At 44.0% G+C, this 22,930-nt stretch overlaps 1 protein-coding gene across 3 annotated transcripts in view; it reads right to left on the bottom strand.

Annotated features, from left to right (window-relative positions):
- Positions 1 to 22,930, bottom strand: part of LOC115133868 (VPS10 domain-containing receptor SorCS2-like) — a 431,471-nt gene that overhangs the window by 183,996 nt on the left and 224,545 nt on the right. For all 3 annotated transcript variants that reach the window (XM_065021949.1, XM_065021948.1, XM_065021950.1), the window contains exon 3: positions 20,499 to 20,598. In XM_065021949.1, the coding sequence (XP_064878021.1) occupies positions 20,499 to 20,598 (100 nt within the window). The remainder of the gene's footprint in view (positions 1 to 20,498; positions 20,599 to 22,930) is intronic.

Raw genomic sequence — 22,930 nt, forward strand, 5'->3', positions numbered from 1 at the left:
CATACACACACCCACACACACAAGAGCAGAGAGGCATGTCGACTAGGAATCAACATACACACGAGAGACTGTTTAACGTCTACCGTATTGAGGATCGACACACACCAGAGACTGTTTAACGTCTACCAGGGTTTCTGGACATTGGCCCGGCAGCATTTTAATTGACCGGACATTTGAGAAATTTACAAAAGCCATATGCATTGGGAGTGTAACCTGATTACGGTGTCTGCCCACAGTGTTCAGAATGACAGAAATCACATGTAGATTATGGTAATTCATCTTAACAGAACATGCAAGTTCACGATGGTCCATCTTATAAAATTCTGAAGTGCATTTTGAAGATGTTCGAAAAACTGTCCATATTTACTTTTCCTCAGCCAACAAGACACATAAGAAACAGCAAAATCACTAGCCTCTGTCAATCTATTATCCCCCATAGTAGAAAAATGGACCTTTTCTATTGGTTAGCTTGTCGAGAAGAAAATAGCCTATTACAAACAGACGATAGATCCCAAATTCATACAGGCCTAGTCGACATTATTAAACAATGAGTCTGATGAAACAGATCAGAAAGTTCAGCTTAAAATGTTGAGAAACTACAATATTATTTATTCACATTAAAAAACACAGCAATGCGCACAAGGCAGTAGGCTATGTGTGAACATTCGTTGGCTACTGGACAATTATATAAAGTTGATATTAAATCATTAACTCCACGGGAACATTTTGGGCTAGGCTACTTTGACGCAAGGTAAGACATACCTCATAATATGTATTCAAATCTTCCGGTTTCAAACAATTAAGTTTATGTTTCCACACTGCCTCCAGCTCATTACAAAGTGGTGTGTGAGACACTGAGGAAGCCTTCCGTTGCATTCGCTGTTTGAGAAACTGTAGCAGCAGCTCGCGGGCTGTCTGATAGTTTCAGCTTAAAGGCTCTGTATCTGTGTGCTGTACGCTTGTGATAAATCAGATACGTAGCCAATATACCGCATACACGTGCCAATTTAATTAATAAATTATACATGCATGACCTGTCAAATGGATTTCCATCGATTGGTATAAGAGGCTAGAGAGCATTACTTTGCAATGGGGATTTTCTTCTTCTACCGGACAATTGGCCAGCGACGATTTTATTTATTTGCTTTTCTATTTTTTTCATCGGCCAAAAGCAGGCTATTACCGGCTAACGGAAACTCTGGTGTATACCTTATTGGGAATCAACACACACCGGAGACTGTATAGTGTCTACCTTATTGGGAATCAACACACACCGGAGACTGTATAGTGTCTACCTTATTGGGAATCAACACACACCAGAGACTGTATAGTGTCTACCTTATTGGGAATCAACACACACCGGAGACTGTATAGTGTCTACCTTATTGGGAATCAACACACACCGGAGACTGTATAGTGTCTACCTTATTGGGAATCAACACACACCAGAGACTGTATAGTGTCTACCTTATTGGGAATCAACACACACCAGAGACTGTATAGTGTCTACCTTATTGGGAATGAACACACACCGGAGACTGTATAGTGTCTACCTTATTGGGAATCAACACACACCAGAGACTGTATAGTGTCTACCTTATTGGGAATCAACACACACCGGAGACTGTATAGTGTCTACCTTATTGGGAATCAACACACACCAGAGACTGTATTGTGTCTACCTTATTGGGAATCAACACACACCAGAGACTGTATAGTGTCTACCTTATTGGGAATGAACACACACCGGAGACTGTATAGTGTCTACCTTATTGGGAATCAACACACACCAGAGACTGTATAGTGTCTACCTTATTGGGAATCAACACACACCGGAGACTGTATAGTGTCTACCTTATTGGGAATCAACACACACCAGAGACTGTATAGTGTCTACCTTATTGGGAATGAACACACACCGGAGACTGTATAGTGTCTACCTTATTGGGAATCAACACACACCAGAGACTGTATAGTGTCTACCTTATTGGGAATCAACACACAGCTCCAATTAGGCCTGCAGAGAGACAGGCACACATCCACACTCTTTCTCTCCAACACTCTCTCTACCACTCTCTGGTGTTTACCAAACGAGAGCAGAAATGAACATGTTTATTTTAACCTCACATAGTGGTCTGCGGAATGGGACACCAGGTGAGCGTCCAAGCGTCCGAGCTGCACAGTTAGCTCCCTCCGTCTAGCTGAAGCACGACAACATCATGTCTCAGACAGGACGAATCTCACGCCATTTCCTTTTTAGATCCCTTCATCACGTCCGGTACAAGTTGTTCAGCTGGTAAGATGACAATACAGGATAACAGAAACTTCCAGAACTATAAAACTCTACAAAAACAACCTCACCGTCCGGTGTCTCTAGTTCCTGTCTGTCAAGAAGCTGATCTATTTGTCTGCTCTAGACTTTGGGAGTAGCAGACAGACTGTCTCAGTCGAAGGAGGCTCAGTCCGACAGAGGATATGAGGACAGATCCTGTCTGTCAAGAAGCTGATCTAGACTCTAGACTTTGGGAGTAGCAGACAGACTGTCTCAGTCGAAGGAGGCTCAGTCCGACAGAGGATATGAGGACAGATCCTGTCTGTCAAGAAGCTGATCTATTTGTCTGCTCTAGACTTTGGGAGTAGCAGACAGACTGTCTCAGTCGAAGGAGGCTCAGTCCGACAGAGGATATGAGGACAGATCCTGTCTGTCAAGAAGCTGATCTATTTGTCTGCTCTAGACTTTGGGAGTAGCAGACAGACTGTCTCAGTCGAAGGAGGCTCAGTCCGACAGAGGATATGAGGACAGATCCTGTCTGTCAAGAAGCTGATCTAGACTCTAGACTTTGGGAGTAGCAGACAGACTGTCTCAGTCGAAGGAGGCTCAGTCCGACAGAGGATATGAGGACAGATCCTGTCTGTCAAGAAGCTGATCTATTTGTCTGCTCTAGACTTTGGGAGTAGCAGACAGACTGTCTCAGTCGAAGGAGGCTCAGTCCGACAGAGGATATGAGGACAGATCCTGTCTGTCAAGAAGCTGATCTAGACTCTAGACTTTGGGAGTAGCAGACAGACTGTCTCACTCGAAGGAGGCTCAGTCCGACAGAGGATATGAGGACAGATCCTGTCTGTTATGTAAGTCACATATCTGGCAGCATTTGAAGCTCCAACTCTCTCCACGGAGGAAGTGAGATAGTTTTGAGGGAGGCTCCTTCAGGGCCGGAGAGTGTTTGTCCCACTGTCTGACACTCTACCACCTCTGTCAGACCCCCTCAGTGGCACTACCAGGAACAGTGTGTGCACATTCATAAAAATTCACTGCATCCCTTTGCCCCTCTTCCCACTCTTCACTGCCGCCTTTGTACCTAGGGCTGTTGCAATGACCAAAGGTAATTAGGCTTCTCCAAGCTCTGATGCTGTTTATGGTAGTTAGTAGCCTAACAAACTTGCTAACTGCCTGGTACTCAGCACTCCATTGTCCCTCTAATCACTCTGACATCAATGCAAATGTCATCGAACATCTCATCAAAACACTTAATGAGAGCCCATGAGCTCATGTTGCGTCACATTTCTATAGGCTCTGCAAAACAGAGTCATGGACTCAGCTTTCTATAGGCTAGGCCTACAATATTTATTTCTCAACTTTCCTAATATTAAGCGCATTACTCGTCTTTACAACAGGAGTATAGCCTACCTGGCAGGCATGAAAATGAACCACGGGGAAAAGTGTCCTCCATTCGTTATTTAAGTGCATAAACAAACAAAAAAAGTCCAGCTGCTCGTGTTTTGATACAGGTGCACGATAATGGTCCATTCTAAATCAAAACTAATTTCACACATATGTTATTTAGTACATGTAAAGACAAGATTAAATCACGAATAGCCTGATGGGTGACAATATTTTTTGTGACTTTTTCAAATCAAGAGTCGCGCACCTCGTAGCCTAGCCCATAGTCCTACAGTATAGTAAGCACAATTAAGCACATTAATCTGCTTTTTTCATTTGTATTTATTTCACCTTTATTTAACCAGGTAGGCTAGTTGAGAACACCTTTATTTAACCAGGTAGGCTAGTTGAGAACACCTTTATTTAACCAGGTAGGCTAGTTGAGAACACCTTTATTTAACCAGGTAGGCCAGTTGAGAACACCTTTATTTAACCAGGTAGGCTAGTTGAGAACACCTTTATTTAACCAGGTAGGCCAGTTGAGAACACCTTTATTTAACCAGGTAGGCTAGTTGAGAACACCTTTATTTAACCAGGTAGGCCAGTTGAGAACACCTTTATTTAACCAGGTAGGCTAGTTGAGAACACCTTTATTTAACCAGGTAGGCCAGTTGAGAACACCTTTATTTAACCAGGTAGGCTAGTTGAGAACACCTTTATTTAACCAGGTAGGCCAGTTGAGATCAAGTTCTCATTTACAACTGCGACCTGGCCAAGATAAAGCAAAGCGGTGCGACACAAACAACAACACAGAGTTACACATTCAATAAACAAACATCCAGTCAATAACACAATAGGACAAAAAATCTATATACAGTGTGTGCAAATGAGGTAAGATTAGGGAGGTAAGGCAATAAATAGGCCGTAGTGGCGAAGTAATTACAATTTAGCAATTAAACACTGGAGTGATAGATGTGCAGAAGATGAATGAGCAAGTACAGATACTGGGGTGCAAAGGAGTACATTTAAAAAATAAATAAATAACAATATGGGGATGAGGTAGTTGGATGGGCTATTTACAGATGGGCTATGTACAGATGCAGTGATCTGTGAGCTGCTCTGACAGCCGATGCTTAAAGTTAGTGAGGGTGATATGAGTCTCCAGCTTCAGTGATTTTTGCAATTCGTTCCAGTCATTGGCAGCAGAGAACTGGGGGTGTAGAGCTTTTACAAGGGGTGTAGAGCCTAAATGACATATATAAGCAGCGCGTGACTTTCAAGTTTGGGGAAGATCATTTTTCACCATAAAAATGCACCTTTATAATAAAAGCATTACATGCTTAATCACATTTGCGGTCACTTTTGATACTGGTGTTTTCCCGCTAATTGAACATTAGCGCTTATAGCCTACTACCATGTGCGCATTGCTACATTTATTATGTGAAGAAATAGCCTAATAGGATATCAACATTTTAAGCTAAACATTCAGATCTGTTGCATCAGCCACATTGCGTAAAAAAGTTTTTTTGATGCTAGTGGTTGTATTCATTTGGGATTTATCATATCCCCAACTGTCTCAGATTATGTTTGGAATATTAATTTCTCGCACAGAATATAATAGGTCAACTTTTCTACTATGGGGATAGTAGATTAACATAGGCTACTGCTTTTGCTGTTCGTTAGTCCTACTCATCTTGTTGGCTGACGAAAAGTAAATATGGACAGGTCCTCCTAATATCTTCAATATGCACCTCGGAATTGGATAAGGACGCGCACAGTTGCTCCCACGATGTGTCTGTCTTCACTTGTAGCCTGTGAGAAAGACCCAATCACGTGACAGAGCGCACACAACTCAGGGAGAAGAGCACAACGGCCAGCAGCCGCAAAATACATGTTTTTTTTTAGGGTGCATTACGGCCACACAAAGGGGATGCCGCGGTGAAATTCAAGGATTTATCAAGTGCTTGTCGAACTGTGAATGCAAGACTGATGTAGTGTGTACAACCTACGTAAAAAAACAAAGCAGAGCTCATGCCTTTCAAGCGACTTTTTCAAATCATCATTAGAGTCTCAGCATGCAGCCTTAAAATGTATTAAAAATCAAAACATACAGCCCAACGTTTGTAGAACAACTAAAGTCACATGAATAACTGTAAATTAAACATATAGGAGAACCTGTAGACTACATCATGTTTCTTTTTGTCTTTTCATTTCGCTACACTCGCATTAACATCTGCTAACCATGTGTATGTGACCAATATCATCTGCTAACCATGTGTATGTGACCAATAACATCTGCTAACCATGTGTATGTGACCATTAACATCTGCTAACCATGTGTATGTGACCAATAACATCTGCTAACCATGTGTATGTGACCATTAACATCTGCTAACCATGTGTATGTGACCAATACCATCTGCTAACCATGTGTATGTGACCAATAACATCTGCTAACCATGTGTATGTGACCAATAACATCTGCTAACCATGTGTATGTGACCATTAACATCTGCTAACCATGTGTATGTGACCATTAACATCTGCTAACCATGTGTATGTGACCAATAACATCTGCTAACCATGTGTATGTGACCATTAACATCTGCTAACCATGTGTATGTGACCATTAACATCTGCTAACCATGTGTATGTGACCAATAACATCTGCTAACCATGTGTATGTGACCATTAACATCTGCTAACCATGTGTATGTGACCATTAACATCTGCTAACCATGTGTATGTGACCAATATCATCTGCTAACCATGTGTATGTGACCATTAACATCTGCTAACCATGTGTATGTGACCAATAACATCTGCTAACCATGTGTATGTGACCAATAACATCTGCTAACCATGTGTATGTGACCATTAACATCTGCTAACCATGTGTATGTGACCAATAACATCTGCTAACCATGTGTATGTGACCATGAACATCTGCTAACCATGTGTATGTGACCAATAAAATGTGATTTGATTTGATTTGATTTAACTCTAACTGAAACATATAGGAGGACCTGTAGACTACATCATGTGACCAATAACGTGTGATTTGATTTGATTTAACTCTAACTGGAACATATAGGAGGACCTGTAGACTACATCATGTGATTTGATTTAACTCTAACTGAAGCATATAGGAGGACCTGTAGACTACATCATGTGACCAATAACATGTGATTTGATTTGATTTGATTTAACTCTAACTGAAACATATAGGAGGACCTGTAGACTACATCATGTGATTTGATTTGATTTAACTCTAACTGGAACATATAGGAGGACCTGTAGACTACATCATGTGATGTGATTTGATTTGATTTAACTCTAACTGAAGCATATAGGAGGACCTGTAGACTACATCATGTGATTTGATTTGATTTAACTCTAACTGAAACATATAGGAGGACCTGTAGACTACATCATGTGATTTGATTTGATTTGATTTAACTCTAACTGAAACATATAGGAGGACCTGTAGACTACATCATGTGATTTGATTTGATTTAACTCTAACTGAAGCATATAGGAGGACCTGTAGACTACATCATGTGATTTGATTTGATTTAACTCTAACTGAAACATATAGGAGGACCTGTAGACTACATCATGTGACCAATAACATGTGATTTGATTTGATTTAACTCTAACTGAAACATATAGGAGGACCTGTAGACTACATCATGTGATTTGATTTGATTTGATTTAACTCTAACTGAAACATATAGGAGGACCTGTAGACTACATCATGTGATTTGATTTGATTTGATTTAACTCTAACTGAAGCATATAGGAGGACCTGTAGACTACATCATGTGATTTGATTTGATTTAACTCTAACTGAAACATATAGGAGGACCTGTAGACTACATCATGTGATTTGATTTGATTTGATTTAACTCTAACTGAAACATATAGGAGGACCAGTTTCTTGGTTGACCCCTCAACACAGAATAGCTGCATGTGTTCACTCTCTCAAATCATTTGGAGAAAATATTTATATTTTATTCAGCTTTGTTCAATTGTATTCTTCATTCTATAATATAAAACAATGCCATTGAATTATAAGCAAATCTCGTCTGCTAAGTGAACTAGTGTAGCCCGCAGCCATTTGGCATAGCCAGATCAGGACCTAACATAAGATAACAACTCAGAGTATGCTTTGCTGTTCCTCTGAAATAGACTACATTTTCTTCATATCATGTTTCTTTATACCCGTCTAAAATAATGGATTTATTGTGAAGGTGTAGACTATATTACATGGATTTATTAGACTTTTGAAAATGTAGATGTTCCATATGTCTGCATCAGTGGCTTGTAGGCTGTGTGTGGAGAGCCAGGAGATGCTCAATGTGTTTATGTTCAGTAATGGTCAAGTACCGTGAGACTGACAGTTATTTGCTTGACAATCATCGGTTGACTACATTTCGTGACCGCCACAGCCCTATCTGTACCCTACTCCCCCATAATGGAACAGTGACAGCTGTTGATGCACACCATTTTCTGACACTCCCCAGGGCTTCTGGGTAAACCATGCTACAGTACAGTACGTGTTCCGAAATGAACCACAGCCTACAGATACCATCACAATATCACTATGGATTGGGCCTCTTTCTCCCTCTCTCTCCCACTCTCTCACTCTCTCTCGCTCACTCACATGCAATTTGAATGGCTAAGTGACAGTGATGGGGACAGAAAAATAACAAGAGTCCTCTATTTGGAAACCAGGCTAACCTAAATGCACTTTGTTATCCCTGCAGTGAGACATCAACCAATGATATTCCCCCTGAAACCATTTAGGAAAGCTGTCAGGAATATGAAGTGTCACTGGTGTCACTCTGTGGGGAAAATTGCCAATTTTCTAGACTAAGCTAGGCTCTCGTAAGATGCAGTCTAGTCATATAGTGGTAAAGTATGACTTTGTATGACTCTGAGCCTCCCTGTTTCTTTGACTGCCCATTTTTTAATAGACTCCTAGCCTCTGGCTTCTAGCCTCTAGCACAAGGTTCCCGAACTGGCAGACAGCGGGGCAGAATTTGGCATGCAGGTCGTTTATTTGGCCCCCCCTAGGTGTTTTTCTAACTTCTAGCTTCTAGCCTCTAGCTTCTATCTTCTAGCTTTTAACTTCTAGCCTCTAGCTTCTAGCATCTAGGTTGTAGTTTCTACCCTCTAGCTTCGAGTTTCTAGGCCCTAGCATTTAGCCTCTAGCCTCTAGCTTCTAGTCTCTGGCTTCTAGACTCTACCTTCTGGTTTCTAGCCTATAGCTTTTAGATTCTAGCTTCTAAATTCTAGACTCTAGCTTTTAGCTTCTAGCCTCTAGTTTAATAGTGTTTAGCCACTAGCTTCTAGGCTCTAGCTTTGAACCTCTAGCTTATAGCTTCTAGTATCGAGTATATAGCTTCTAGGCTCTAGCCTCTAACCCAAGGTTCCCCAACTGGTGGCCCACGAGCAGGATTTGGCCTGCAGGTGGTTTTATTTGGCCCCCCAGGTGTTTTTTGTAAATGTTCATTGACTGCAAAAGCACCAGGAAATCCGCTCCAAGTGATTTTAATTTTGTAAATCTGCTCCCAAGTATTCCCACACATAAGAGAGACATGTGATCGTACACAAATGTAAGCAAGGTTTGAAATTATTATGCTTTAGTCAAATATTAAATCTGTTTAGGCTTCTTGTAGTCAATTTGCAGTCTACTGTATTGTACAACTTATTTGTAGTTATATTCCGGACCCAAGATTATCCGCTCAAGAAAAAAAATGTCCTGCGGCTGAATATAGTTGATGATCCCTGCTCTATGCTCTAGGTTCTAGCCTCTAGCTTCTAGCCTCTACCCGCAAAAGCCTCTAGGATCTAGGCTCTAGGCTTTAGCTTCTAGCCTCTAGCTTCAAGTCTCTAGCCTCTAGCTTCAAGACTTAAGCTTCTAGACTCAAGCCTCTAGCTTTTAGCTTCAATATTCTAGCCTGTAGCTTTTAGTCTCTAGGCTCTAGCTTTACACTTCTAGCCTCTAGCTTTTAGCCTCTAGCCTATAGGTTATAGGCTCTATTCTCTAGTCTGTAGCTTCTATTCTCCAGACTCTAGCATCTAGTTTCTAGACTCTAGTCTCTATTCTCTATCCTCCAGGCTCTATACTCTAGTGTCTAGGCTCTATTATCTAGGGAGGCTCTAGGCTCTATTCTCTATCCTCCAGCCTCTATACTCTAGTGTCTAGGCGCTATTCTCTAACTCCAGCCTCTATTCTCTAATGTCTGGGCTCTATTCTCTAACTCCAGCCTCTATTCTCTAGTGTCTGGGATCTATTCTCTAACTCCAGCCTCTATTCTCTAGTGTCTAGGCTCTAGGCTCTAACTCCAGCCTCGCTGCAATGCAAGAAAATACCCCAAAATATACATTTTCTAGTTTGAGATCTTGGGTTTTCATCACTTCTCCTTTCTTACCCTCACTTTTTCACTCTCTCCACTCTCCCTTTTCTCTCAACTCCCAAGCCATAAAATTAGGAAAAGATAAGTGAAAAATCGAGAGATGGAGACAGAGAGGGGGATCGAGGCACAGAGAAACAGAGAGAGAGAGAGAGAGAGAGAGAGAGAGAGAGAGAGAGAGAGAGAGAGAGAGAGAGAGAGAGAGAGAGAGAGAGAGAGAGAGAGAGAGAGAGAGAGAGAGAGGGGAGAAAAATAGAGAGGGGCAGAAAGAGAGAGAGAGAGAGAGAGAGAGAGAGAGAGAGAGAGAGAGAGAGAAAAAAAATAGAGAGGGGCAGAAAGAGAGAGAGAGAGAGAGAGAGAGAGAGAGAGAGAGAGAGAGAGAGAGAAAAAGTTTTGAGTTTGTATAGATCACATAATTATCCTCAGGCTGGCCGCTGGCTGCCTCACTGAACTGAGCTGTGCTGAGGAGGGGAGGGGTGGGGGAGGGGGGTAGTGGATGAGGCAGTAGGACTGGCTTTGGGGGAGAATCTCTATCGATCTATTCATTCGCCGTCATTATTTGTCTGCCTGCCTGTCTGCCTGTCTGTCTACCTGCCTGTCTGCCTGCCTGTCTGCCTATCTGTCTGCCTGGAAACACAACAAGCTGAGGATTTCCCATCCATCCCTCATAGCAACAATGTTACAGCACAGCCAGTGTAACACAGTAGACTGGAGAGAGATAGGAATATACAGCATTACTGCAGGATACTGTGCAATGGAGTCTGCATGAAATCACTGTAGCTAAAGCACTTTTACTGTTTCTGTTTATTGTTTAGTTATTTAGTATTCTATCCCCTCCCTCTTTCCCCTTTTAGAGTATTTGCTGTCTCAGCTACACAACAGGACGGTCTCCCCCCTCATGCCTCTTTCTCCCCCCGTATCGGATCAGCAACTAGGGGCTTTAGGGTCACCTTACTGAACTGCCCTCTCCCTACTTATCCACACACACACACACACACACACACACACACACACACACGAGCGCGCACACACGCACACACACAAACACACACCCCTTTCTCCTCCACTTCCTCCCAGTCACGATCAATCAATTCATGGTGTCTGGCTCAGGGTCTCACTGCAGCAGTTAGCAAGGAAGAGAGGGAGAGGAGAGGAGGAGGGAAGGAGGAGGGAGATGAAGAGAGCATCATAAAAATAGTCTCTATTGTGATGTTAATATTTATGGCAGTGTTAGTGCAGGATGGAAGACCCTATAGATCAGAAGGGTGGCATTTGTCACACAGGGAGAGATGGCAGGAGGAGAAATAGAGGAGAGGAGAGGAGGGAGAGAGGAGGAGAGGTGGAGAGCAGGGGGAGAGGATGAGGAGAGGGTGAGAGCAGGGGGAGAGGATGAGGAGAGGGGGAGAGGATGAGGAGAGGGTGAGGAGAGGATGAGGAGAGGATGAGGAGAGGAGAAGAGCAGGGGGAGAGGATGAGGAGAGGGTGAGAGCAGGGGGAGAGGATGAGGAGAGGGGGAGAGGATGAGGAGAGGATGAGGAGAGGATGAGGAGAGGAGAAGAGCAGGGGGAGAGGATGAGGAGAGGATGTGGAGAGAGGGAGGAGAGCATGAGGAGAGGATGAGGAGACGGGGAGAGGATAAGGAGAGGATGAGGAGAGAGGGAGAGGATGAGGAGAGGGGAGGAGAGGGATGAGGAGAGGATGAGGACAGGGGGAGAGGATGAGGAGAGGAGGAGGAGAGGGGGAGAGGATGAGGAGAGGATGAGGAGAGGGGGAGGAGAGGATGAGGAGAGGATGAGGAGAGGGGGAGAGGATGAGGAGAGGGGAGAGGATGAGGAGAGGATGAGGAGAGCAGGAGGAGAGGATGTGGAGAGGAGGGGGGGAGAGGATGTAGAGAGGAGGAGAGCAGGGGGAGAGGAGGGGGAGAGGATGAGGAGAGGATTAGGAGAGCAGGAGGAGAGGAGGGGGAGAGGGGGAGAGGGGGAGAGGGGGAGAGGCTGAGGAGAGTAGGAGGAGAGGATGAGGAGAGCAGGAGGAGAGGGGGAGAGGGGGAGAGCAGGGGGAGAGGATGAGGAGAGGGGGAGAGGATGAGGAGAGGATGAGGAGAGGATGAGGAGAGGAGAAGAGCAGGGGAGAGGATGAGGAGAGGATGTGGAGAGAGGGAGGAGAGCATGAGGAGAGGATAAGGAGACGGGGAGAGGATAAGGAGAGGATGAGGAGAGAGGGAGAGGATGAGGAGAGGATGAGGAGAGGGGGAGGAGAGGATGAGGAGAGGATGAGGAGAGGGGGAGAGGATGAGGGGAGGAGGAGGAGAGGGGGAGAGGATGAGGAGAGGATGAGGAGAGGGGGAGGAGAGGATGAGGAGAGGATGAGGAGAGGGGGAGAGGATGAGGAGAGGGGAGAGGATGAGGAGAGGATGAGGAGAGCAGGAGGAGAGGATGTGGAGAGGAGGGGGAGAGGATGTAGAGAGGAGGAGAGCAGGGGAGAGGAGGGGGAGAGGATGAGGAGAGGATTAGGAGAGCAGGAGGAGAGGAGGGGGAGAGGGGGGAGGGGGGAGGGGGGGAGAGGCTGAGGAGAGTAGGAGGAGAGGATGAGGAGAGCAGGAGGAGAGGGGGAGAGGGGGAGAGCAGGGGGAGAGGATGAGGAGAGGGGGAGAGGATGAGGAGAGGATGAGGAGAGGATGAGGAGAGGAGAAGAGCAGGGGAGAGGATGAGGAGAGGATGTGGAGAGAGGGAGGAGAGCATGAGGAGAGGATAAGGAGACGGGGAGAGGATAAGGAGAGGATGAGGAGAGAGGGAGAGGATGAGGAGAGGATGAGGAGAGGGGAGGAGAGGATGAGGAGAGGATGAGGAGAGGGGGAGAGGATGAGGAGAGGAGGAGGAGAGGGGGAGAGGATGAGGAGAGGATGAGGAGAGGGGGAGGAGAGGATGAGGAGAGGATGAGGAGAGGGGGAGAGGATGAGGAGAGGGGGAGAGGATGAGGAGAGGATGAGGAGAGCAGGAGGAGAGGATGTGGAGAGGAGGGGGAGAGGATGTAGAGAGGAGGAGAGCAGGGGGAGAGGAGGGGGAGAGGATGAGGAGAGGATTAGGAGAGCAGGAGGAGAGGAGGGGGAGAGGGGGAGAGGGGGAGAGGGGGAGAGGCTGAGGAGAGTAGGAGGAGAGGATGAGGAGAGCAGGAGGAGAGGGGGAGAGGGGGAGAGCAGGGGGAGAGGAGAAGGGGAGAGGACCTAGTTGATGATCCCTGCTTCAGTCTCTAGCCTCTAGCTTCTAGCCTCTAGTTTCAAAGGAGAACTGGAACACGCTGTCGTACACATCGATCCAGAGCATCCCAAACATGCTCAACAGGTGACATGTCTGGTGAGTATGCAGGCCATGGAAGAACTGGGACATTTTCAGCTACCAATTGTGTACAGATCCTTGCGACATGGGGCTGTGCATTATCATGCTGAAACATGAGGTGATGGCAGCAGATGAATGGCATGACAATGGGCCTCAGGATCTCGTCACGGTATCTCTGTGCATTCAAATTGCCATTGATAAAATGCAATTGTGTATGTTGTTCATGCCTGTCCATACCATAACCCCACCGCCACCATGCGGCACTCTGTTCACAATGTTGACATCAGCAAACCGCTCGCCCACACAACACCATACAAGTTGTCTGCAGTTACGAGGCCAGTTGGTCGTACTGCCAAATTCTCTAAATTGATGTTGGTAGAGAGAGAAATTAACATTCAGTTCTCTGGCAACAGCTCTGGTGGACATTGCTGCAGTCAGCATGCCAATTCCATGCTCTCTCAAAATTTGAGACTTCTGTGGCATTGTGTTGTGTGACAAAACTGCACATTTTAGAGTGGCCTTTTATTGTCCCCAGCACAAGGTGCACCTGTGTAATGATCCTGCTGTTTAATCAGCTTCTTGATATGCCATATCTGTCAGGTAGATGGATTATCTTGGCAAAGGAGAAATGCTCACTAACAGGGATGTAAACACATTTTTGCACATTTGAGAGAGATAAGCTTTTTGTACGAATGGAACATTCCTGGGATCTTTTATTTCAGCTCATGAAACCCAGGGACCAACATGTTACATGTTGCGTTTATATATTTGTTCAGTATATCATAACAAAGCCGTCTACATCCCATTAGAGATTTCAAAGTGCTTGTTTTAATATAATTACCAGTCTGTTTAAGCTGGCGTTAAAGGCCTGTCAGCCCGTTACAGTCAATGCAACCAGCTCTCCAAAATTGAAAGGCTATGGTTCAATCTGCTTGGGATTGTTATAAAGCGATTGGCCGATGGTTATTTTTAGAAGCTAAGGCTAATATTGGAGAACTGGGCCAAAATGAGTGTGTTATGTCAAACTTAATAAATGTAGCTAACAACCACAACAGCTTTTCATAGACACACAACTGACTGAATGGATCAAGTACCTCTGTTTATTTTTAGAAGCTAAGTCTTATATTGGACAACTGGTGCCAAAAGGACTGTGTGTTATTTTCAAACCTAATCAATGTAACAAACGGCCACAGCAGCTTTTCATAGACGCACAACGGAAGGAATCAATCAAACAGCACTTGATCATATAACATTTGGTCGAACATAACTTGAGCTAAATGGATCACTCATTGTAGTAAGGCACGCAATGGCATAATAATGTAACTGCAGCATTCTCTCCCTACCTACCACCAGATAGCACTGTGTGCCTATCCCCCCTCTATGAGCCAATGGTATATTCCCCTGTATTGATCTGTGAGAGAATCTAGTTCAGGTCAATCCATTTATCCCTGTCATGGGACTATGTGTGGCACAGTGTTGATTACAGAGTCCCCAACACACCGCGGGACACACACACACGCACACACACACACACACACACACACACACACACACACACACACACACACACACACACACACACACACACACACACATAGTCGCCTACCTCAGATACAAGTTAAATAGATCAATACATTACCAGGCCTTTAGGTCCCACCATGGACAGGACAAACCGTATCATGGGTTTCACACTGTATCATCATCTGAATTCATTGAGTGTTAGCTACTGTAGCTAGCAATCAGGTCTATGGAGTTGTAGATGTGGTATCTTACAGTATTTGGTAGTGCTACTCATTCTTATATGGAAGAAAATGTAGCATTAAGACCTGGGTATATTAGGTTTCCAGAATCATTCCAGAATCATTCCAGAATCATTCCAGATTCATTCCAGATTCATTCCAGAATAATTTCAGAATCATTCAAGATTCATTCCAGAATAATTTCAGAATCATTACAGGTTCATTACAGAATCATTTCAGAATCATTCCAGAATCATTCCAGATTCATTCCAGAATCATTTCAGAATCATTCCAGAATCATTTCAGAATCATTCCAGGTTCATTATAGAATCATTTCAGAATCATTCCAGAATCATTCCAGATTCATTCCAGAATCATTTCAGAATCATTCCAGAATCATTTCAGAATCATTCCAGGTTCATTATAGAATCATTTCAGAATCATTCCAGAATCATTCCAGATTCATTCCAGAATCATTTCAGAATCATTCCAGAATCATTCCAGAATCATTCCAGAGCCTCTGGATTGGGGATTCCAGCACTTGGGATAGGCTAGTAGTAAAATGATCAAGATAATTCTAGTTCTACCCTATAACAGTAACCAGTAATCATCTAGTAAGATTTAGCTATACCCTAGCATCTGACTGATCTCAGTTCACCGTTCCCCATGCTCCAGAGCATCCAAAACATGCTCACCAGGTGACATGTCTGGTGAAACTATGTTCTATATTCATGTCAACGGGCATCAACCGCTTCACGGTTGTAGAGCCTCACATTTTCTAGTTTCAAAAACGATATAACAAATATAGGCATATTTTTAAGGCCCATAACTACATATAACTTTATCTGCCACAACGATGTAGGCTATGCTCAAAAGGGATTCCCTTCCAAGTAAATGTATAGCCAAGAAGTTCTGGATTAGTATATATTTCAACAAGGGTTTTGGCAGTAGAAACGAATTAAATATGAAAAAGCTAGTTACTCTCCACAGCACTGGGCAAATAGGGGGAAGACACTCCAAACACTCTCTCAGTTAATTTCCTCTATCTGCCTAGAAGGTCAAATGCCATTAAAATGCGTCTCCTTTCACTGCTTTTGAACAGATTCCACCATAATTTTCTTCATAATTGCCTGCGCGGCTCCTCTACCGTGAGATAATGCTGGACAAAGGAGGAAAATGTATTTTAGAGGAAAATTAACCAATTTTAAAAAATGGTCTTCCTTCCATTAAAGTTTTCTATCGAGTCGAGGATTTACAATAGATAGAGTCAGACAGCAATCTGGCCAGGCATAATCAGCCTGCTATTTGACTGTCCGTCATAGAAAACTATATGATACTGTCTGTCCAAATGAAAGGAGGCTGTTTCCTCTCAAGGCCAGTCTCAGTTTCTCTGTTCTGTATCTTTCTGTCTCTGACACTTCTTCCTTTCACTTCCTTTCACTTCCTCTCACCCCCCCCTCACTCTCACCCCCTCACTCTCTCACCCCCTCCCTCCCTCATTCTCACCCCCCCCTCCCTCCCTCCCCTCCCTCACTCTCTCACCCCCTCCCTCCTTCCCTCTCTCACCCCCTCCCTCACTCTCTCAACCCCCTCCCTCCCTCACTCTCTCACCCCCTCACTCTCACCCCCCTCCCTCCCTCCCTCACTCTTTCACCCCCTCCCTCCCTCACTCTCTCACCCCCTCTCTCTCTACCCCTCTCTTGCCCTCTATCCATCCATGTCTCTCTCTCTCACGCCCCCTCTCTCGCTCTCTCTACCCTTCCATCTATCTCTCTACCCCTCCATCTCTCTCTCGACCCCTCCATCTCTCTCTACCCCTCCATCTCTCTCTCTACCCCTCCATCCCTCTCTCTACCCCTCCATCTCTCTATCTCTCTCACCCTCCATCTCTGTCTCTCTCACCCTCCCTCTCTCTCTCTCTCTCTCTCTCTCTCTCTCTCTCTCTCTCTCTCTCTCTCTCTCACCCACACCCACACCTCAGTGTGTGAATAGAGGTCTCCCTCTACAAGGTTATCTTCAGGCAGTAAAACTCTCTCATCTTCTCTGTCAGTTCTCTGAGGATAGGGGTTTATCATTCACGCAAGGATGGGCCAGTCACACGTCCACCACACCACCTAAAAGAAGCTTCCCGTACTGGATCAATGACCTGTCATCCAGCCGATGTTAACAAAACCTGTCTACCTCCACAGAATTGACGGATACTGTTCATTTCAACCTAGCCTGAGGGGAACCCAAATCTGACCTGGAATCAAATAGTATGTGTTTTCTTTCAAGTACTTTGCTTGATTTAACATGCCTGGCAAAATCAAGCTGGGAGGATGGTCCCAAAAGTGCAAAACCCCACCCAACTGGCACTCAAGGCAGGTTCAAGAAAATGCTTATTTGAAGGTTTGTAAATACATTTGAACCCAGGTCTGACCCAAATACACATCTAGAGGCAGTCTACAATGTCAGTGGTATCCTTCTCTACTGACACCAAGCTTCACAGTATCAACTACAGACTAATGTTACATCTGCAAGTCTATTTAGAGGCTATTTAGAGGATTTGTGTGTTGAAAAGGTTATTTAACAAGTCCTCAACTGGCAGCTTCATTAATAACCTCTTAGGGCTAGGGGGCAGTGTTCGGAAGTTCGGATGAATGACGTGCCCAAAGTAAACTATATGCATATCCAGAAGCTAGGATATGCATATAATTGGTAGCATTGGATAGAAAACACTAAAGTTTCTAAAACTGTTAAAAACTTTTGAGGTCACAGGCCATTTCAATGCTAGTCTATGGGATATACAAATAAATAGCTCCCAGATTGCAGTTTCCAGGGCTTCCACTAGATGTCAACAGTCTTTAGAAAGGGTTTCAGACTTGTTTTTTGAAAAAACGAATGAGTAGTTGTAGTTTTTCCAAGGTGTATTTTTGTTGCGTAAATGAGGTGCGCTCTTCTCTTTATCTTTCCTATTGAAAATACTATTCTCCGTCTTAAATGTAATTGTTTATTTAGATATTCGAGTATTAATTACAAACATCGTTTGATTTGTTTGGACGAACTTTACCGGTACCTTTTTGGATTTGTTTGTATGCATTGTTGAACGAGTGGATTACTGAAATCAAAGGCGCCAACTAAATATACTTTTTTGGATATAAATTAGGACTTTATCGAACAAAACAACCATTCATTGTGTAGCTGGGACCCTTGGGATTGCAAACAGAGGAAGATCTTCAAAGGTAAGTGATTTATTTTCTTGCTATTTGGGATTTTGTGACGCCTGTGCTGGTTTGAAAAAGTATTTTGATGTGGGGCGCTGTCCTCAGATAATCGCATGGTATGCTTTCGCCGCAAAGCCTTTTTGAAATCTGACAACGCGGTTGGATTAACAAGAAGTTAAGATTTAAAACGATGTAAGACGATGTATGTTCAATGTTCAATATTACAATTTTGCCATTTGAATTTGGCGCGCTCCAACTTCACCGGATGTTGTCGATTTTGATCCAGATAGCGGGATCCGTGCGCTAAGAGGTTCATTAAATAGTACCCGCAAAAAACACCATCCTCAATGTCAACAGTGAAGAGGCGACTCCGGGATGCTGGCCTTCTAGGCAGAGTTCCTCTGTCCAGTCTCAATGTCAACAGTGAAGAGGCGACTCCGGGATGCTGGCCTTCTAGGCAGAGTTCCTCTGTCCAGTCTCAATGTCAACAGTGAAGAGGCGACTCCGGGATGCTGGCCATCTAGGCAGAGTTGCAAAGAAAAAGCCATATCTCAGACTGGCCAATAAAAAGAAAATATTAAGATGGGCAAAAGAACACAGACACTGGAAAGAGGAACTCTGCCTTGAAGGCCAGCATCCCAGAGTCGCCTCTTCACTGTTGACGTTGATACTGGTGTTTTGCGGGTACTATTTAATGAAGCTGCCAGTTCAGGACTTGTGAGGCGTCTGCTTCTCTGCTTCTCAAACTAGACACTATAATGTACTTGTCCTCTTGCTCAGTTGTGCACCGGGGCACCTGGTTAGAGACAGTTTGCGCTGTTCTGTGAAGGGAGTAGTACACAGTGTTGTACGAGATCTTCAGTTTCTTGGCAATTTCTCGCATGGAATAGCCTTCATTTCTCAGAACAAGAATAAACTGATGAGTTTCAGAAGAAAGGTCTTTGTTGCTAGCCATTTTGAGCCTGTAATCAAACCCACAAATGCTGATGCTCCAGATACTCAACTAGTCTAATGAAGGCCAGTTTTAACTTTAATCAGAACAACAGTTTTCAGCTGTGCTAACATAATTGCAAAAGGCTTTTCCAATTATCAATTAGCATTTTAAAATTATAAACTTGGATTAGCTAACACAACGTGCCATTGGAACACAGGAATGATAGTTGGTGATAATGGGCCTCTGTACACCTATGTAGATATTCCATAAAAAATCTGCCATTTCCAGCTACAACAGACATTTACAACATTAACAATGTCTGCACTGTCTGCACTGTATTTATGTTATTTTAATGGTCAAAAAAAGTGTTTTTCTTTAAAAAAGAATGACAAGTGACCCCAAACTTTTGAACGGTAGTGTACATCTTTGCAACATACACATGGCATGCAAGCACTTTCAGATGCATACACGCACACACACACACACACACACACACACACACACACACACACACACACACACACACACACACACACACACACACACACACACACACACACACACACACACACACACACACACACAATGCTACACCTACAGCAGTGGTTGGTCTTTCACTAAGAGGAATCCCCTCATGCTAACTCTGGGTGTGTTTGAATACCAAGCTGAGCCATACTTCCTATTACCAGTCTGTCAGAAGACAGACACTCACAGTCAGGACCCCAGAGACATTAATCTCCCCCTGTCCACTCAGCTCTCTGTCTCTCAGTCAGCCTCTCTCTCTCTCTCTCTCTCGCTCAAGGAAATTATGATGACTGTATTCCCAGGCAATTAACCGCTACCGATGTCTCGCCCCCAATCATTGTGAAAACGTGTGTATTTGCGTGAGCATGACCCTGGAGGATGAGTCAGTGAGTCCCAGCTGAATTTGGGAATTAGTGGAATGGAAGGTATGGACGATTCACTTTGTCTAATCTTCTCAATCTCTTATTGATTAAAGCCCCAGGCCCAGGGGATAACATCAGCTGATTGGACGAGCTGCCACGGCGGGCGGAACAGGGAAATGAGAAGCAGGTTCAATCAAATCCCTCATCCTGACGTAATCTTTAAGAGTGAGTGCCCTCACTTTCTCCTAAACTTTGTGTTTCATAAAGTCTATGTCACCAAGCTTTCCCAAAGCACCGAGTGTTATACCACCTCCTACCTTTTTCTTGTTGGTGGGGCAGATATAGAAGTTAGAGACCACGATGGTTGTACCAGGCATCAGGTTGAGCTTTGTGTAGGTGGTGCCATAGTCACTGGATCTGAAGAGAAACAGAGAAACAGAGAGAGGTGAATATCCTGGGTCTGAGGGAATGACAGGTTTTACGGAATCGAGTCAAAATACAAAAGCAATCATTCTTTCTTTACAGCCATTTCAGTTTTTTATTACCATTCTCCCTTCCTGTACTCCTAAACCTGAAGCATTACAGGTTCACATATTGAAACTGACGGCCAGAGTTGACAGAACAGGATTACATATTTGAAAAGGCCCAGAAAACCTCAACTGGCCTTAATCTGCCTTACTGCTCCCGAAGGCATCGTATTAATTCTCTCTTTACCGTATTCGTTCTCTCTTTACCGTATTAGCTCTCACTTTACCGTATTAGCTCTCACTTTACCGTATTCGTTCTCTCTTTACCGTATTAGCTCTCACTTTACCGTATTAGCTCTCTCTTTACCGTATTAGCTCTCACTTTACCGTATTCGTTCTCTCTTTACCGTATTAGCTCTCACTTAACCGTATTCGTTCTCTCTTTACCGTATTTGTTCTCTCTTTACCGTATTAGCTCTCTCTTACCGTATTAGCTCTCTCTTTACCGTATTAGCGGCATAGCACTGCCCAGCTCGACCCCCTGGTGTGATTAAGAGTGACGGACAGCGAGACAGCTGGACAGCGAAGCATTGGCTGAACCATTGGAGAATAACCACGGGCTAGGGACGAAGCGGCGAAACGCACTGGCAAAGCCCCAAACTGTAGCAGTTTCATGAGAATGTGATGGTTAGGTGACGGCTGCAGTGTAAAGGACCCTGAGATGTCTGAGATTGATGGCCGGCTACTTGAGAATGTTTCTCCAGCCTAGCCAAGACAAACACCTAGGAATGGCTAGTGCGAGGAACGTAATTATTAGTGACACTTTCTGTTGAATGGTGCAGTTTTGCTGGCCAAGGGTGACGTCTGTGGAAAATTGACAGGCGTGCTATGGTCAATTAGTCAATTAGCTTTAATTTTGCAAGGCTACATATTCTACATTTTTGCTGTGAATCACACCAAAGTATAAAGGAGACTCTGATATAACTTTAAACACAGACCAACCAGCAAGTATAGCAGACACAGAGGAACTCTATATTCAAATAGATTAAATTGGCATGATTTCTATGCCGTCGTCTTCCTTACCTGAATGTGCTTATTGTCACTCTGGATAACAGCATCTGATATATGCCTAGAATTTAAATGCAAATGGTCTCTACACTGCCTCTTTGAATGCTATTAAAACCTACTGTATATAAAATGTTATTAAGAGTAATTGTTTAAAGCAGTATTGTGCTATTGCCAGTAAGGATAGCCCTGAAGGGTTTATAAAGAGATAGTCAGTCCAAACTCCAAAAGGCGTCAGCATTTTTTTTTTTTTTTACCTTTATTTAACCAGGCAAGTCAGTTAAGAACAAATTCTTATTTTCAATGACGGCCTAGGAACAGCGGGTTAACTGCCTGTTCAGGGGCAGAACGACAGATTTGTACCTTGTCAGCTCGGGGGTTTGAACTTGCAACCTTCCGGTTACTAGTCCAACGCTCTAACCACTAGGCTACCCTGCCGCCCCGAGCATGCTTCAGTTCAGGTGGCGGCTAGGCGAAGCCAGCTAGGTGAACAGAACGAGTGTGCTCACATACTCCCTTAAAAGACATTCGCCTGAAAATTTAGGAAAAAAAGCACAATAGTACTGTTTGTCCATTTTGAGACGCCGTAGCAAGTATACACTGCCTCAAAATGGTCTAAGATAATTTAAGATATCTGTCATTAATTTTGACGTTTTTGCAGAGGAGACCTTAGTCGCGCAATTTTACATCTACTGTAACAAGTTGTTTGGGGCAGTATTTCTCAATGAAAATATGTACACGAAAATGAGTCATCTCGCTTGTTGAATGACAACAAAGGCTTTATTGAAGAATTCCGACAGCTGACCAATAACGGAGGAAGGGGCGTAGACTTCGGCTCCCAAACTTCGGGCTGACCTTAAAAATTATTGTAATGTGCCCGAACAGCCCAAAAAAACAGACCCTAAACGAACAAAAACAGTCACAAAATGTCATCGTAAAAAATGCATGTATTCTTCCGAATACATGGAAAGCATGCAGACGCCTTAACACAGAATGGACTGTGTTACCACTGAGGAAGTACAGTTCCCGCGCAGCCCAGTCAAAACTGTTCGCTGCTCTGGCCCCCCAATGGTGGAACAAACTCCCTCACGACGCCAGGACAGCGGAGTCAATCACCACCTTCCGGAGACACCTGAAACCCCACCTCTTTCAGGAATACCTAGGATAGGATAAAGTAATCCTTCTCACCCCCTCCCCCCTTAAAAGATTTAGATGCA

The sequence above is a fragment of the Oncorhynchus nerka genome, linkage group LG8 (genome assembly GCF_034236695.1).
Source record: "Oncorhynchus nerka isolate Pitt River linkage group LG8, Oner_Uvic_2.0, whole genome shotgun sequence".
NCBI classification, from domain to species: Eukaryota; Metazoa; Chordata; class Actinopteri; order Salmoniformes; family Salmonidae; genus Oncorhynchus; species Oncorhynchus nerka.